At 36.7% G+C, this 18,699-nt stretch overlaps 1 protein-coding gene across 3 annotated transcripts in view; it reads right to left on the reverse strand.

Annotated features, from left to right (window-relative positions):
- The window catches only part of LOC306853692 (endoplasmic reticulum-Golgi intermediate compartment protein 1), a 28,486-nt gene extending 12,016 nt beyond the window's left edge, over window positions 1-16,470 (reverse strand). For all 3 annotated transcript variants that reach the window (XR_013782762.1, XR_013782763.1, XM_079391286.1), the window contains exons 1-7: window positions 16,336-16,470; window positions 10,537-10,598; window positions 8,695-8,767; window positions 7,985-8,079; window positions 5,412-5,536; window positions 5,087-5,191; window positions 4,940-5,000 (exon numbers count right to left, since the gene is read on the reverse strand). Coding sequence is in view for 1 of the 3 variants with exons in the window: in XM_079391286.1 (XP_079247412.1) it covers window positions 4,940-5,000; window positions 5,087-5,191; window positions 5,412-5,536; window positions 7,985-8,079; window positions 8,695-8,767; window positions 10,537-10,598; window positions 16,336-16,355 (541 nt within the window). In the remaining 2 variants the exon portion in view is untranslated. The remainder of the gene's footprint in view (window positions 1-4,939; window positions 5,001-5,086; window positions 5,192-5,411; window positions 5,537-7,984; window positions 8,080-8,694; window positions 8,768-10,536; window positions 10,599-16,335) is intronic.
- Between the last annotated feature and the right edge of the window lie 2,229 nt (window positions 16,471-18,699).

The following is an 18,699-nucleotide window of genomic DNA, read 5'->3' on the forward strand; positions in this document are numbered from 1 at the left end:
GAGTACAAAGGGGTGAGCATGAATAGCATTTTGCTCAAAGGCCCAGATATCCTAAATCCCATCAGGGCGGTGCTCCTCAGATTTCGGGAAGGAGTACATGCGGCTATCGGAGACATCACCAAAATGTATAATTCAATATGGTTGGAAGAACAAGAGGTTCATGTACATCGATTCCTGTGGAGGGACTCATCGGAGGATGAAATTGAGGATTATGCGGTCGTGAGAGTGAACATGGGGGAAAAACTGGCTGGGTGCATTGCCCAAGTTGCCATGCGAGAGACAGCAATGTTGCCCCAGTTCTCTGATATGGAAGAGGAAAGAAGGGTCATCAAAGAGGACTCCTACGTCGATGACCTCCTCACATCCCACAATGATCTACACAGTCTGAATGGGATTCTAGTGGGAGTGGAGTATATACTGAAAGCAGGAGGCTTTTACCTCAAGCCTTGGGTCCGGTCCGGCCAAAGTGGGAGGCGGGACGGGATAGAGTCTAAGCCTGTGACTTTGACGTTGCCCAACCAGCTAAGGGAGGAAGATAACAAAGCCCTGGGGGTTGGTTACCTCGTGCAGGAGGACAAACTCTTTGTGATGGTCTCCATCAACTTCTCCAGAAGAAAGAAGAAGATGAGAACTGAGGCTGACCTCACAGAAGGAGAAGTGGAAGTAAAGACACCAAACCCACTGACACGTCGTGTTCTACTGAGCCAGATTGCTGGGCTGTATGACCCAATCGGTTTGGTAACACCTGTGAAACAGAAAGGAGTGTTCCTTGTTAGAAGAGCCTTCCAAGAAGCTGGTAAGCTGACTAAAGACACCTGGGATAAACCTCTGTCTGACGAGCTCAGGAGAAAGGCAATTGAGCTGTTCAAGGAGTACGCTCATCTAAGTAAGATCACGTTCCGCAGAAGCCTCACACCCTCTGACAGGAGGGATAAACCCTGGGGAATTATGTTTTCTGACGGGAGCTGTGAGTCCTACAGCGCCGTACTGTATTTGCGATGGGAGACGTCAGATGGTGTGGTCAGTCGGCTGGTAGAGTCGAAGGCCAAATTAACCCAACTCAACCAGAAAGGTGACGCAGTCAAAGCTGAGTTATGTGGGGCTGTCTTTGCTACTCGTCTGAAGGGATACGTATTGAAGCATGGGCGATTGGACGTAGAGAAGTGGTTCCACTTCATCGACAGTCAGACGGTGCTGGGAGCCATCCAAAAAGAGAGCTACAGATTCCAGACATTCTTTGCGAACCGAGTCGGAGAGATTCAGAAGGCTGGACCTGGTCACGAGGGGGTGCTCTCCCGAACTGCTGGGTGAGAACTCTGTGTGGCAGAAAGGTCCCAAGTTTCTGTCTAGTCCAGTCAAGGATTGGCCCATAATGTCCGCTTCAGAAGTAGCAGCTGATGCTAGAGAGATAGTGAGTAGACTCCAGAGAAAGGTTTTTTCAGCAGTCCTTACCAGAGCTCAAGCCAAGGAGCCAGTTCGCGTACTCAAGAGAGCATTAATCAGTGTTGGCAAAGAAGAAAACCTGACAGCACTGGAGTTCCAGACTCTTCTGTACCTGGCTGCTAACTTGTCAAATGAGAGACCAATCGGTGCCAGAGCCCAGGTACAAGATGAAACCGTGGAAGTCGTTACTCCCAACTCTCTTCTACTCGGCAGGACCCAGTGGGGACTCTCAAGGGTTTGAGTACCCAACTTACCCAACCGTGCGTCTAAGAGCAATCCAGATCGAGGTTGACAAGTTCTGGGAGCGATGGAGCCAGCTGGCAGGTCCAGGCCTATATATCCGTCAGAAGTGGCACGCGCCTGCTAGAAACGTTGCGGCAGGGGACCTAGTGTGGTTAGCTGACCAGAACGCACTGAGAGGCCAGTTCAAGCTGGGTCGAGTCGTCGAGGCATGCCCTGATGTGAAAGGCGTAGTACGAGATGTGAGGGTGAAAGCATGTCGAAGTTGTCCAGTTTTCGATGGGCAGCCCAAGAGAAACCAAAGTATGGAGAACTATCCCTACACCATCCTCCACAGAGCTGTTAGGAGGTTTGTGGTTCTACTTCCGGTGGAGGAGCAGTAAAGGATCCCCACCATGGTGCGTTTCGGTAAAGGATCAACACCCTCCCCACTACCTCCTCCTGGAGACTGGTGGTGTGCTTTGGTGAAAGAGGCTAAAATGCTATCGAGGACAATGTATGTTGGTGATGGACCTCAAAGAGATACTTACTCATATTGTGACATAGAACGTTCATATTTAGAGGTTTAACCATTGAGTTATGGTAGCCTACTTGGATTCTAGAATCAGTAGACTAAGTGGGAGGTGTAGAACTTTCCAGTTGGTAAAAATTGTTATAATGTTCTGGGGGGTAATTGTTTAGATTTATCGCCTTATTCTAAAAGCAGACAAAATTTAGGTTATATTTCATGTATGATGTAATCTTGCTAGGTTACAGGATTGTTTATTATTATTCCTAACCACCATTCTGTGTGTCTGTATATACTTAGTTGGATACAGAGTGCTAACGTATTACGTTTTAGGTTTCGTTTTGAGTTGATGGTCAGGATGGGGATGACTTGATACCACTGATCTAGTTGATACCGCTGATCTAACTGATCTAACAATTCTGACTAACAAAACCTATCAATGTGGGAGATTATTGTAATGTGTGCACAATAAAAGTTGACGAAAGAGATTCGAGTTGTATCTGCCATCCTTGTCCTGACACCCTTCCAGTGGGGAGATTGCTGAGCTATAGCAGGTAGCCTAGCAAGGAACTGGACAGACATGTATGATACTCAAAAAACATGGCTTAAGGATTCTTAGCACTATCTGGGGTAAAAGATTTGATACATTTTTTGGTACTGTTCACACCAAGGAAGATAACTTTAACTATAATGTTATAATTATTGTTCTACTTCTATCTGAATAGCAAAATCCACACTACAGCACAGAGGATCAATATCTTTGTTTGTTTTTTTCCAGCTGATGAATCACAAACATTGGTAGCCAATTAGAACTCGACCTTAAAGAGATTGAGCATTCGGACTGTCCCTCTAATCCTGCCTTGTCAGATAGAAGATTTATTGCCATTTATACACAGTCATGAGGGTCCTCTATATGATATCATTTCCTTTTTTATGTTTTATGTTTTTTACAGCATGTTGATTGCACCTCATGACTTTTTTGGTTGCGCCATATGACTTTTATTTGGCAGACAAAAGTTTTTCAAATATCACCAGCCAGTGAAGCAGTGGCCTGTAGCACAAAGCTGGTTTAAGTTTTTACCCGGGTAAGTTCACGTTTAGTTTGAGCAGACTCTGAGTTTTCGGGCTCAAGAAGATTGGTTGGTTTTGAGCGGGTTTTCTTGCCATGGTAATTTACACTACACAGCTACCCTGCTCCGGAGCAGGTTTTATTCTGGGTTAGAGATCGCAAACCCAAACTGGACTAATCAGCTGTGAGCAAAGCGACATATATCTGATGCAGTGAAGCCACTCCCCATATCTCACGCTCCAAATTAAGGCAGTTTACTGTCAAAGAATTTTAGAGACAGAATAGCCCCAACTTTTGCAGCAACATTTTATATTAATTGTAATTATTTATAATTCATATAATATATTAATTTAATTATTATATAAAGTGGCAATTAATTTTAAGCTTTGTATTTAAATTAAATATATAGATAAGCTTTAATATATCCAACTTTTAAAATGACTAAACTTATGTTTTCCTTTTAAGCTCTGTGTGAAACTAATATATATATATATATAAATAAATTCATTTGATTCCTTTGCGTAGTCATATTTTCTTTCTGCTGCCAAACTTTTGCTGCTGCAGAAGTGTTTATTCCTGCCTTGTAAATGCATTTAAATTATTACATTTTTAATAACGACATCTCTTAATCTTCAGCAGAAAAGTGAATTGCTAACTCTCGCGAGAAGTGAATCAAACTGACGCGTTGCTGATGCTTTCCACGTTTCGTGTGATTGGCTGTTTGCTGCACGTGTCACGCTTTCAGGTTCAAACTCAAGAGTTGTCAGAGAACGTTTATATCGAGCTTTGTGAGCCTGCTGATCCTGACCTAAACCTGGTTGGCTTTATCGGGTTTTGTCAACTCAAAACTTACTCTGCAACTTTTTCATCTCGCTTCGTGCTAGGCCACTTTTCTGTTACAGTATTTTTTACAAAAAATAAATAAACTAGTATGGTAACACTTAACAATAAGGTTTTATTTGTTAACATCAGTTAACTATACTAGATAGCATAAACTAACAATGGAAAATACTTCTAAAGCGGTTAATATCAACCTTTACAATACATTACTAAAGCTGTATCTGTTAATATTATTTAAGGAACATGGCCTAACATGAAATAACAATGAACAGTTGTATTTTTAGCATTATATATTGCAAATGTAATGTTAGTACTTAAGTTAATAAGTACTTGTGATTAATAATGAATGTATTGTGCATTGTTAGTAAATGCATTAACTAAACTAACATTATGAAATAATGTGACCTTTTTATAAAGTGTTACCACCATAATGAGGCTTCCTCATTAGGATAGATACCAGGGCGGTTACATCACCCTGACATTTCTGACACAAATTAAATACACTCATCACTGAAGAGGCATATTCAAAATCACTGTATTGTACATATGAAACACTATTATATATATTTATATACATATACACATACACACACTATCATACATACATTTCATTTGCATGTACGCCAAGTATACAAAAATATTATATATTATACATACAAAAAAAACTATGTGTGTGTGCACACATATATATATATATATATATATATATATATATATATATATATATATATATATATATATATACCCACACACACAAAAATACTTTTTTAACATTTCCTTTGCTTACGTATGCTATAGAGTAAGCGCTAGAAATGTAGAAAGCTCACTAAAAGACATACCATTGGACTGAAGTCTGTTGGCTCCGCCCAATGCATTAAAAGCCCCCTGGACATGCTGCACCTGCAATTGCGTGGTATGACAATGATTTCTACATGTTTATTTTTACATTGTCTATATTTCTTATTGACTGCATGTGGACCACCGACCTGAAGCTTCTCCCCAAAGGCGAGTTTGTGGATGATGTGGGTCATATCAGGGCTCTGAGGCTGAGCAGTCGCACTATGTGTTGACACATGAAAGTTTCCTGGAACCTACAGAAAATCATACAGACATCGGATAGTACAATCTCCTTTCACTTGAGAGAAGGCTTTTAATTTGAAGACAAAAATGTTTTTTCCTTCTGTTAGCATGTGAATCTACAAGGACACTAATGACACCCCTGATAGCTTCTAGACTTATGAGAAGTTCCACAAGAAACATTCAACTCCCAACAAGCAGAAAAGAACGCAACTGATGTCAAGCGTCTCTTACTTTATTAATACTGAACTCCCCTTCAAAGCGGCACCCGTGACCATTGTTTAGAGGCACTTTCATTGAATTCTCTATGTGGCCCACTTCATGCCGCCCCATCTCATCCTGAATGTCCAAGCCCACCACTATGTGTAAACAAATATATAGACAACAGAAAATAGAAAAATACAGACAAATGGTGAGGACAGAGATCTTGAAACACTTTCATTTACATTGTATAAAAGGACACTTTTTCAATAACAATAAAAAATATATAATAATTGAAAAAATATTCCTTTTCTCAACTGTTCTTGGTGTTTTTTGGAACTTGACAGAGTACCTGGGAAAGTAATTTTTTAGGTGAACTATCCCAAACAAATATCTTCAAACGTATGCAGCATGTTTATGAGTTCAGTGGAATCATTATACACAACTGTTTATTTGACTTTTCACAGCTAAGAAATAAAAAACCTCAGTAGTGTGATGTAGCAGATCTTCTGACACTATGGTGTTGTTAGGGCAACATATTATACCTTACCCTTGTGAAGACAGGTATAATTACTATTCATGATCTCAAAGTACTAAAAAATAAAGGCCAGCCAGCAAATGAAAGGAAGAATGATTCCATTAAATGCTTTTCAGTGTTTGATTATTTCCACTGAGCTAAACTACTGACGTTGCTCAGGTCACTTATTACTGTTTGGACAGTTAAAGCTTTAAACCACATCTTTTTTTTTTTTTGGATTAGATTCCAGTAATCTTCAAACACGCAATCTCCACTCATTAGAGTAAATGTGTGAATGGAAACATTTAATTGCCTTTTTAAGCACAATCTGTTGCAATCCCAGAACAGTAAAAGTCTTGCAACGTTTTCTTAGCGCATGAAGGAAAAAGCATCCGCATTTTCCACAGAAGCACACAAGTGCCGAAAGTCATGTTGCTACTTCAAGGGAACAATGTGTATGCCTCTAGAAATAATTAATTTAGCACGGTAAGAGTAACAACGTGGAAAGACCACATGTACTTTTGTTTAAAAAAAAATCCTTTCTGAGGATAACATGATGTGGCATGTCATATGGCATGTGTAAAGTATCAGTTATTATTGAACAAATTTTAATGTTTAATGACTACTGATTCATTCGCAACGTACTATTATTGCTCTTATTATTCTAACCAAATAAACATTTCATCTGGTAGATAATAAAATGAGCATGAACTAAAAAGCCCATTGATTTGCAATGAAGTAATAACTCAAGTCCTATTTAGAGACTTACATCTGACTTCAGAGTGCCAGCATTAACCACCTAGCAACCAACCACAACACCTTAGAAACCTCTCAAGAATTCATTACATGCTTATCAATCCCCTAAGAACCACCCTTAGCATCATGAAGCCAACTTTTTCAAGGGAAACAGCCAACCGCGTTCTTCAGAAAAGGTAAAACTTGACATCTACCGGTACTTCTTATAGTTGTTTGAAAACACGGAGTACATTAAATGAGGTCATTACTGAGATCACAGTGAGGCTTGTCTCCATGACTCATAACAAAATCCGAAAACTTGGGTTTCAGTCAGAAGTGCCTCATTTAAAAGAAAATGCATCTTCCATAATAGGCATAACCTCTGTTTCTCACCAATGAGAACGGCCCAAGATGTTGTTCTGAACATAGTTTGGGCTCTGTGTAATGTGCGTGAAACAGCCAGTTGCAAATGTCTTTGCAAACATTTGAGGATCTGCCCGAAAATGACATCAGAGGTGACCACAATTCCTCTGAGGGAGCTGACATTTAGAAACACAATCTTTAAGTCACTTTCCAAATGAAATTCAACATGATTTTAATTTGGTCAAAAAACAGCAAGAGATATTGGTTATGCTTGGCAAAACTCATCACTGGACACGTCGCTCAATGATACTAAATGGTAATTATTTACATATTATTGTATTATTTACAAAATATTTAGTAACTATTTACATATTGAATGCATCTAAACTACAGTAAAAATCTGCATATAATCAATTACCACACTGGAGAATTTGTCACCATTTTCAGTTAAACGTTTCCTCATTTTATAGTCATTTGATACACTGCCCAGCCTTAATCTAAATAACTAGTGATCAACTATTGTCACAATATCCCAGTGGTGACTTAATAGTTGATCACTAGTTAAATAAGGCATGTGACTCATTTATGCAAACATGACATATTAGGGATTATTTGGCAAATACTTATACACAGCATTACCAAATATGCAACAGTATTTCCTCATACGCTTGCTCAAGTATGACCATACATTTTCCCGGTGAGTTTCAAAAGATTGGGTTTGACTGACGGATAGGTCTATCATAATCCTTCTGTGAGACATGTCTCAAACTGAGACTTTCAAGTGATGGTAAACTGTGTGGGAGGTCGCCATTGTGCATGGTTTCCAATCACGATGTACGTCAGGAGCTCTGCTAAATGAATTAAGATCCCATACTAACAGTAATGTCATTGCTAACACTCATAACATGTCAACAAAGGATGATGTGATACACATGTGGATTGAAAAAACATCATTCAGAAAAGTGTTTATGTATTTTATGTATATACTCACAATCACAGTGTAAGTTTGGCAAACTGATGTTTAAACTCACATCTATCTTCCCCCCACTGTCCTTATCGGGGTCATCCACATACAGTTCATTTACTCTGTAAACACACATATATGAAAACACAAACTTTAAATATAGTACTGACAAGCATTAGACATCTGTAAAGGTCATCTGCTAAAAATTATGCAAGCTTGACAGTAAAATGACAAAACTGCAGCGAGTGCAATTTTTTCTTCCTCACTTCCCATGGTGAACACTTGAAAGCAGTTGACAAACAGGCACCAATGTCTACGTCCTGTCTGAAACTGATCTGTCACTTTAGTTACAACAGTGTGATTGCATTTTCTGATAAAAACAGCCATGCTACCATGTTAAACAAACCAAAACATTTTTACTAACTCTAAGAATGTCATATGGTCTAACCATCGCACTAAAATCAATGTACACTAATATCATTTTGGATTCAAAAATATCCTGACCTGTTCTTGAGGTTGTATTCATGATACCATCGTCAGATTTTAAACTAGACTTTTGTCCTATCATTACGATTTTTGATTATAAACCAATTAATTGACAATTTAATTCAGAAATTAAAGACATTCAACATAACATGCTTGTCAGTGTCTGTGTAAACTCAATTAAATATATATTATTTCTATTTTTATTTAATACTATGTTTGACTGATGTCTTCATGAGAACATTCATACGTACATTTCTGTAGCGATGAATCCCGTCAATTCTGAGAGAAAGAGGAACAACATGAAGACGCAGCAGCATATTGAAACTGAGGGGAAAAGAAAAGGTCAAGAAAACATTAGTGAGCTGTTTCTATAACAAAACTGGAGTTATATTGTGTGAAGGTATTTTCAAAGTAACCTTTTAAGTCAGTGTTTGCTGAAAGTAACTCATTTTCAGAAATGGTCCTGTGATTTCATTACTTTAAATTATGTCTGACAACATGTCAAGCATATATTAAAAGTCAAAGGGCCATTACATAGGGTGTTTATCAGGCGAATAAATGTGCTTGACTTTATGGCTCTTGTTAACATAATTGTTACCAAGTTCAACATGTGACCAAATGAGTCAAACTGAGCGGCTGGCTGCAGAAGCTAGTGCATATTTACATGGAGACAGTCTCCAGTGACACTGTGGTCACCTGACTTTGTGGCTGACACGTCATACTCTGAGTCTGGTTTGTTCCAGTTTACTAAGCTAATGTTTAGCTAAAACACAAACAGTAAGGCGTGTAGCTATGACACATAGCTCACGGATTCAGCTTCATTACAGGTTATATCACTTGTTCCACTTTAATGAAGATAATACTGGGAAAGAATTATTAACACTTTGATGATTTTATTATTACGTGTAAATGACTCCTTTTTCTTTTGGTCAACTGTACTGATATATTTATAACTGCACTGAAAAGCTCTAAAATGAGTTGATTCAATTAGATGACGTTATCTTCTTTAAAAACAGGATGGATTAAATCATACAAATGATGCGTCACTGAATACTGATTTTAGTTTATTGTCTATTTCCCTTCCTATTTTATATATTTTTGTCAAATCAACAGAAAGCCAGAAAAGTTGATTAAATGAAACAGAAGCTGTTATCTTTGTAGATCATTGATTTTTGTTTTGCTCATTGGTTTCATACAGAACATTTTAAAAACAGTCAAAAAAACCAGACAGATGCAGTTATCTTGATTTTTTTTCCTGTTGACTATAAGGAACTATATTGTTAACTATGAAGGAAAAACGGTAAAAAGCCATAAAATCAAACAGATGATGTTTTCTTAGTAGACGTTCATTATGAAAACCTCTTAAAGGGATAGCTCGCTATTTACTCACTCAAGTTATTCCAAACCTGTATGAATTTCTTTCTTCTGCTGAACACAACAGAAGATATTTAATAGTATCTTTGGTTAACCATTCTTTCAAATATCTTCTTTAATGTTCCACAGAATAAATTAAACTCATACAGGTTTTGGAGTAAATGATGACAATTTTCATTTATGGGTGAACTATCCCTTTAATACAACCACCCAACTTACAAATCATAGATATTTACCCTGGGTACATGAGAACTTCATCACAGAACCGATTAGGAACAAAATATTTAGGTTGAGTTTAGGGTTGGTCTACACAGGTTTCTGAAAACATGACTAAGCGTTAAGTAATTCACCTGAGGCCAAAACAACAATGGAAAGAGCCACAGTAATGAGTGTAGATGACATAGTCCTACATATCATCTCATCATGAGTCAAACGAAAACACCTAGCATTACAAACATACAAACTTCCGAATCATGAGGGAACGATGAGCCATGCAGAGTTAGGAAACTAAAACTGACTAAGCAAATTGGTTTGGAAAAATACAATTGTGGATCAAAGGAGGAATGTGGATATGAGCACACAAAAAAGGAAGCACACAAATAAAGTGGCAGAGTAGCAACAGGGAGTAAAAGTCAGTGCCAGATGAAGCAAGCTATTGGTTGACAGGAGTGGATGAGGGTCTATGATGGCAAATTAACATTATAAACTTTTGCACTCACTGAAAGCTCCAGTATACGTGGGCTGGGTAAGATCTTTGGGCACTTTCCTGTAGATATCGAACCTGGAAGGAAAAGAAAGAGAAGAAAAAAGAGAGAAGGGGGACAAAAAAAAAGAAAGGTAAATATTGCAGACTCCTGGGAAGAGTTCATGTGAAAGCACATTGTGTTCCCAGCGTAGTTTAAGGCATTACGGAGCAGTTTAGGTATGTGAACTATGGGCCTCTGTCCATGGAACACCGGCCCAGACGCAACAGTCTAGAGCCACCCCCGCTTCTTGAGTTACACCTCTTCCTCTGCATTCCTGCTTTACAATCACAACCTTCCTCACCAACAAATTTCTTCATACAACAGTGTGGCTGAGGTCAGAGCAAAGGCTGTCAGCACTGACTAAACACACGTCAATCACTGAAACCAGAGTGAATGTCAGGGAAGGCAAACAAAGAACATTTCAAAACTACACACCTAAAAACTTGCTTAAAAAAGGGCCCTTCAGGCTACACTAAATTTGTAAATCTTTAGACATCTTTAAAATGAGATATATTTACTTGCAGTTTGCTGTTTTGGTTTTCGCTGCATTACTGTCATTTGACTTCTCCCCTTTTAACTTAAATTTAGTTTGGTTTAGCCTGAAACAAGTGAAAAAATACCTACAAACCAAACAAGACAAAATAGTCAGTCTCAATAAGAAACAATCAAGGTGATATTTCAGCCCCCATTAGGGAAGCAATTAAATCATACAATATTTTAAATAAATAAAAATTAGTCAAATGTTCAGACAATCGAGATTTGGGGCAAAAAAATTTTTTTTTTTTTTTTATTGTGACATTATTTTCATGATAATTATATGCCGCTTCACCAAAAAAATATTTCACATTCCATAATTTTCTGTGTTGAGGTCATGACTGACATTTGTTATTGATACGAAAACACTCATAACAAAAAATATAACAAATTAATAAAAAATATAAAAAATATAATCAAGTTAACAAATATAACAAAACCTCTTTACAGTATTGAAGAATGCATCATTTATGATTTGTCTAGACACTGGTCAAGAATACGATTTTTTGCAGCGTACTTATAAGATTTATTCTTCAGGTAATATGCATTTCCCCTGTACTGCACATCTACATTTGTTATCAAAAGTACAGCATGCTCTTAAAATGCCTTAAAAACTAGTGGCCCTTCTTTGAATACAATACAGAGCAATGAAGCAATATTTGCAATTCTATTAAATAAGCAGACAGTTACCAAACAACAAATTGTCAAAGTTATGTTTATTAACAAAAGAAACAACAATCCTCGGTTCGTTTGAGACGACACCAAGAAAGAAGCAAACTCTCCACGAGTCCATGCGTAATATTACACCCTTTAGGAATGCGTCCAGTCCCTGACTTTTTAAGGAGCTCTCAAACCGTGTTTGCTCCAAAGCAAAACTATCCAGTCTTGTGCCCTTTTTCGGCTTTGAAACCTTTCACAACTACATCAACACTCTGGTCCAACCCTTTACGCCGCCTGCCCTCAAAAAGACTTACATCTGTGAACATTTCTCGCAGTGAAATGACCCAAGATAACGCAATGCTGGAGGGGGGAGTGGGGCTGACTTCCTGTTAAACCAAACACCCTGGGTTTCTCTGCTATACCCCTCCTCCCGAGACAGGAACCATATAGTTCACTGTGTTCTGAAAGAAGAGCTCAGAGGATGTTGAAGGGAACCCCATTGTGTGAAACTCAGGAGAAGGACGCGCTGTTCCTAAACCACTGACATCCCTAGTTGATGTCTTCATTTACTGTGTAAGACCCGATTTGGTAAGCAAGACTGATGAATATACCAAAGTAGGCCCCAAAGAAGATTTTATAATTTGTGTCTAATGAAAAAAAAAAAAAAAAATCATATTCTGTGTTAAAAACATTTATAGAGTCACTGTATGAGACTGCTCACACACATACTAGTATGATTTTCTGATATCATATAGTTAATTAAATGAACAGCACTTTCATTAACTGTAGTTTAATATAATTCTGTCTGTAGTCACTCATTCATTCATTTAGGGCTAATGAACTTTCTGGACCAAATACCACACACAGGACAAGAATTGCTGGTACATGCACTATCCTGAACATCATTGTATGAATTCATACAAATTAACCACCAGGTAAGAGAGTTACATTTTCTTATTAGATCGGGTTGGATTATCTCAAAAGCAGATATCACCACAACTGAAAACAGGGATTTTGAAAATGCACAGAAAAGTCTAAACTCAAACTACAGCTAATAGCAATGTCAAAACCTTTTCAGTCTGTTTATCTCTTTACTTGTAAAGCAGAAAATATGTAAGGAAAAAATGCAACAACACACAAGTGTTTTCAGTACACACACAAAAAAAACAGACACAATTTACACGTTCCCCGAGGCTGTTGAAGAGATATTTCTTATTTCCTGAATTACAACAGCGACAAACACCCACAGCTGCTCTGAGATTCAAATCGTCAGCACACGCCGAAGGGCTCAAACGTGCCAATATGAACAGGCACAAGACTGTAACACAGCAACAAAGGAACATTTTTATCAAATAATACTGTGCAATTGTTAGTTATTTAAGACCAGAATATTTACACTGAATTCTAAATGGATAGTGTAAATAAGTTAACAGTCAAAAATGTACTGAATTTACCATTTCATCGTCTTGAAAAACATTTTATCTTAAGGCTTCTACTAAAAGTGTTTTGCAGACAAATATACATTGTGCCAATTTGAATAAAAATTAACGATGAAAACTAAAATGATGAAGAATTCCTAAATGGATGGACTTAAGGTCATTGCACACTAAGTCTGAAATTTTCACTTGCGTTTGTCCGTTTTTTTGAATTCCTCGTGCAGAAAATCGAACCTGATCCGAACTTTTTTAAGATGAGAAAGTTTCATTGGCAGTGTGTAAACGTGATTGACACAACATCGTGTGAAAATTTCGGACTCAGTGTGCAATGACCTTTAGAGTGGAAAGTTAAAATTGCAGCAACACATTTCCAGCATACATGTGAACTATACAATAAAATAAATTTGACTCCAATCCACACGTTAAACTGTAATGATGTCCCTCATAACTGCAACATCAGACACAGTATTATGATTCATTTTGCAATATCACAATCATGTAATCAATTTTTATATTATTTTTGTTCTGTCTATGAAAACAATTCCAAAGCTGGGTCAATTATGGCCTGTGTAGTAAACACAAACAGTAAAACATTTAAGTGCCGTTAAATTTAATAGAGTAACTAACAATTTTCTTTATTTCTTTTATTTATTAGCTGGGTGAAAAAGCCACAATGATTAACTGTTGAAACTTATTTCATTTTAAGCCATTATCCCTATCCGGCTCAAAGTTGTCCACCAAACATCCAAGAACTAGATGGAATTATTGCACTTCTGTTCTATTGTGCTCCGTCTGTTTTTTGTGAACACACCAATGCTTGTTCACTGAACTCACACAAGCACTCGCAGACAAGATTAAGTCATTATGAAATATGTTGTTGTTAATCAATTATTATTGATTTTATTGATTAGCTGTTGCAGGTGTACAAGCCAGTTGTATAATAGTAAAATCAGCTGACTGGAATGAACTGTGGTATAATTGTGTGTTCCACAGCAGGAGGTTTATAAGTCTATTCTCAGGCAAACAGCTCATTCTCTGTGTGTTGTTAAAGAGGAAGTGATGTCTGCTATATAAAGAGCTAATGGTTTTATTTCAGGCCTCTTTGTCACTTTCATTGGGGTAATAGATTAGTCTACAGATGAGCTAAAAGGAAGCAAGATTGGAAACAAGGAAATAAGGTTGTGTTGATGCCTTAGCACCTAAGTATTATTCAAGATTCTTATTTGTCACATACACAATTATACAGAATATAACCAGCAGTGAAATGTAGGTTTCACTGCTGTTATACTCTGTATAATTGTGTATGTGACAAATAAAAATCTTGAATGTTGTGCTATTATGCAATAGCACAACACCCGCAGCCCAAAATATGCACATTCTGTGTGTAACTGTCACTGTTTTACACCATTAACGCAAGCCAAAGACCAAAATGCTGGACGTTAAACATCTAAATAGATGGGGGAAAAAATGATCCAAAACAGACTCAAAACTTTCAGTGCAAACTAAGACAGGAACTATGCTAGCGCCTGCTTCCACCGATATTTACAGTTCATTTCATTCACAATCTGTCTACAGTCATCTGACACTGAGTCTCAAGACAAACAAGATCTTTATAGTGATGTTCTTCTATTTTTATAACTACTTTTGTTACTTTATTTGGGGACTATATAATAATAAATTTCACATCGAATTACGGCATCAATACCTGCGAGTCATTAAGTTGGATTACATTGCAGCTTCTGGCAAAAACACTATTAAACTAGTAAATTAGTGTGTTTAAATTTAACACACACCTATTCAAAAGTTTGGAGTCAGTAAGAATTTGTTGTAAACAAATTAATACTTTTATTCTGCAAGGATGCATGAAATCGATTAAAAGTTACAGTAACTTAAAATGTCACAAAACATGTCTGTTTCAAATAAATGCTGTTCTTTTAATGTTCGATTCATCACAGAAACCTGAAAAATCAATCACGGCTGATAATAGCAACACAGATAATAATAAGAAATATTTCTTGAGCAGCAAATCAGCACATTAGAATGAAATTTGAAGGATCATTGGGGTAATAATGCTGAAAATTCAGTTTTTAATCACAACAATAAATTAGTTTAAACATAAGAGTATTTTTTTTTTAGTTTTGAGAAGAATTTCTCTTTTCTTTTTTTAAAACCTACACACCACAAAGTTTTGAATGGTACATCATTTCTAGAAATAAGTCTTCAACCAATTAATCAGTCAATCATTGTCAAGCCACATAGCACAACACAAACTTTCTGTCATGAATAATAATAATTACATTAAAAATACAAGAAAAAGCAAGTACTGTGTGCATTCCGATCTACAGACATGTTTTATTGATTCAGTGTGGATAATAGCAGACAGTGCCTAATGTGTCTCTGCAAATGTACAACCAAAGTTATACAAGCCACCAACCTATACAGTTACAGATTCAATGTGAATATGTTCTTTCATAGAAAATTCTTTGGTTTCCAAATAGCAGCAGAACTCATGATGTGACATATGATTGTCATTTTCACATGTTGTGGGTCCTGTTTTGTATTTGCATAACCATGCAGTGTAACCAGTATGAGCAGGAATTTAGCTTGCTTAAAAAACAAAGAACCATTCAGACAAGTGGACAACTACGCAACATCAATATTAAACGTCATTTCTTATGCTAAATTGACCTAATTCGTGCTTAGAACACAACTTTTGATGTGTCTTTTGAACACTAATTTAGGATGCTACTAAATAAGGAGACATGCACATCTACAACTTTCCCCCTGCACCTAAATCAAATGCTGCATGCAGAGAGCATCCTGCTCAGTTTTTCATTAATATTTATCAAGAGCGGTCTGGTGCTCTTAAATGAGGTTTGCAGAACATTCAGACAAAAATTAAATGTTTGTAAAAGTGTTTTCCCAATACAAACTGGGCAATCTGTTGTAGTTTAAGGAATCGCTGTCCGCTTAGACAGCATGACAGACGCATTCCGAACGTTCAATAAATAAAAAATATACTAGGTAGGTAGCTCACTAGGTTTTGAAACACTTGCATTGTGTCTATGGTGGACGTATTTGATTCATGCTCTAAAGAAAAAAACACATGCCCACGACCAACTCGCTTCAAACCTCTACTCACCTCCGCACATCGAAAGTCATTGTCTCTGCACGAATAAAATCAAGTTAAAAGTGTTTAAAGATAAACGACACAAGTAGGGGGATACTCCAGATTCTTCCTTCAATCCTGCCGGCTGTTCAGACCGGATGTGACATCCGCTTAGGACGCTTTGCACAATACTATTGGTCGGAGGGGAGCGAGCAGCGTGATTCTGTTTCCGGTTGTGGCATGCAAACTTAACGCGTTGCCTATGGTGATTCAGGTCCAAGTTTATTTTTATTTTTTTAATTATTCAAGGGGAGTTTTTTTTATTATTATTGCTTAAACATACAAAAACACCAATTAACAACAGTCAGAAAATTCTTAATAAAATTCAAAAAAGTCCAAATAGCAGCATAACAAAAAATACAGATAAACAAAATAAACATAACAGGAAAACCAAGAAATAAAAAAAAAAAATACAGAAAAATAAATAATACAGTAATATAATACAAGGGCCTTAATCATCAAAAAACACCTTCAAAAGGCCACATAGTTCAGGTCCAAGTTTATTTAACTGCTTTTGCTTCCGTTTATGTGGTCCAACAGTCCTCGACTATTTTTACAACAACAAAAACGCAAATGTGGCTCTGTCGTGTTCTTCCAGTATCTGTGTCAGTGTAATCTGAGAATAAAGGTGTGTCATAATGAGAACCTATTGGAACTTGTCTGAAAACTGATCTTCATTTAATAATAATAGGCTTAGATAATTAGTCAGTTTACACTGTCATGTCTACATAAAACAAGTTATTTTTGCAATTGATGTCAAAAAGTATAACCTACAGCCTTGTTCTGTTACAACATACTGTCTGTGAGCTGAAACACAAGTTTCATACAATATAACAGTGATTCTAGACAAATGGGTGAATCAACAGCAATGGCTTAAAAGGAAGAAATTGCATATTTCAGAATGGGAACAGAGTCTGATCACAAACAGTATCAAGTAGTGTAGGGTTAGGGTTATCCCAAAATTACACACGAAAATTATTCATTATTCATTATTGGAAATAAACTCCAGTGTTCCAGTGATACTGCACTGTATCTTACCTAAACTTTGAGGAATTGCATATAAGGTTCTTCACAAGAGTTTTCACATAATGAATATTTTTGTTTGTAATTACTAGAGATGCATTTTATAAATATGTTATAGAAATTGCATATACAAAGAGCGATTTCTAGCCAATGAAATATTGAAGAGCTGAACAAGTAAAAATCAAACACAGAGATATTACAAGATCCTTAGATTTAACAGTTAATATGACACAATTAAATCTTACCGTTTTTATACGGTATACATTGTACATATTTACCCAACTATGTAGTAGTTGCGTCTGAATGATGTGGTGCATCATGCAGTGTGTTTCACTATGTCATTTCTGGGTGAATTCTAGAAATTTCAGTTGTCAGATATTAATACAGAATCTGCGAGAAAAAAAAAATACTATTAATGGTTTATGTAAAAGAGGCAAAAGGACATACAGAGTATTTTCCCAGGCCTAACAACTGTTGCCCAGAGGCACCTCTGTCCGTAAATGGTCTGTGATGACATTGGTATATTCTATTTGCTACACCAAGGAAATGCCAATTTCACTTCCCTTTCTAACAATCAGAACATGCAAGTGTGAGTAATCCCTGAAATATATGTTTTACATGATTTTACATAGCTCACGTTCCTGTTCTTAAGATTTGATTCACAGAATTTAAAGTGCTTCATTTTTATTTTTGATGAATTGAGTCTCATTCTTTCTTGTCTGTCTGTGTCTTTTTGTAGAAGAGAGCAGGCTAATCTTAAATGTTAATGTATTTTTTTAATGTAATATTATGATTTTCAGATTATAGATATAAATAATAATTGTTTATGTAAAGTATATATCAGAAAACATTTTCAAAGTTAGTATGAACAATGCTGTGCCATTCTCATGCATGCAAACTAGTTTGTCACTTTTCGATGCAGTACACAATGTTCTTCCTGGGGCATTACAGTCTCATCTTGTGGCTGACTCATCAGTTTTTTAACAGTAATAATGTTACTTGTTTTTTTTCTGTACGACAACCCCAGAAATGTTTTCAGAAATCCTCCACAAGTTCTGACTCAAGTTTCAGAAATGCAGTGCTGACATCATAACCTACGTATGTCACTTTGCTTCTTGTAAAGTATTGTGGCTGTCACATTGAAATAGAATATTATCAAATTAAAGTAGTGAGTAGATGCTGAAATATACAGGATTAGAAGGATCACAAAGCATCAGTGTTCATGCCACTTCCCTGCTATGACGAGTCTTTTAATTAAAGCATATATTCACTGATATAAAAGCATTTGATTTGCATATTTTTGATAAAAGAAAA

Source organism: Barbus barbus (genome assembly GCF_936440315.1).
Source record: "Barbus barbus genome assembly, chromosome: 33".
Classification (NCBI taxonomy): Eukaryota; Metazoa; Chordata; class Actinopteri; order Cypriniformes; family Cyprinidae; genus Barbus; species Barbus barbus.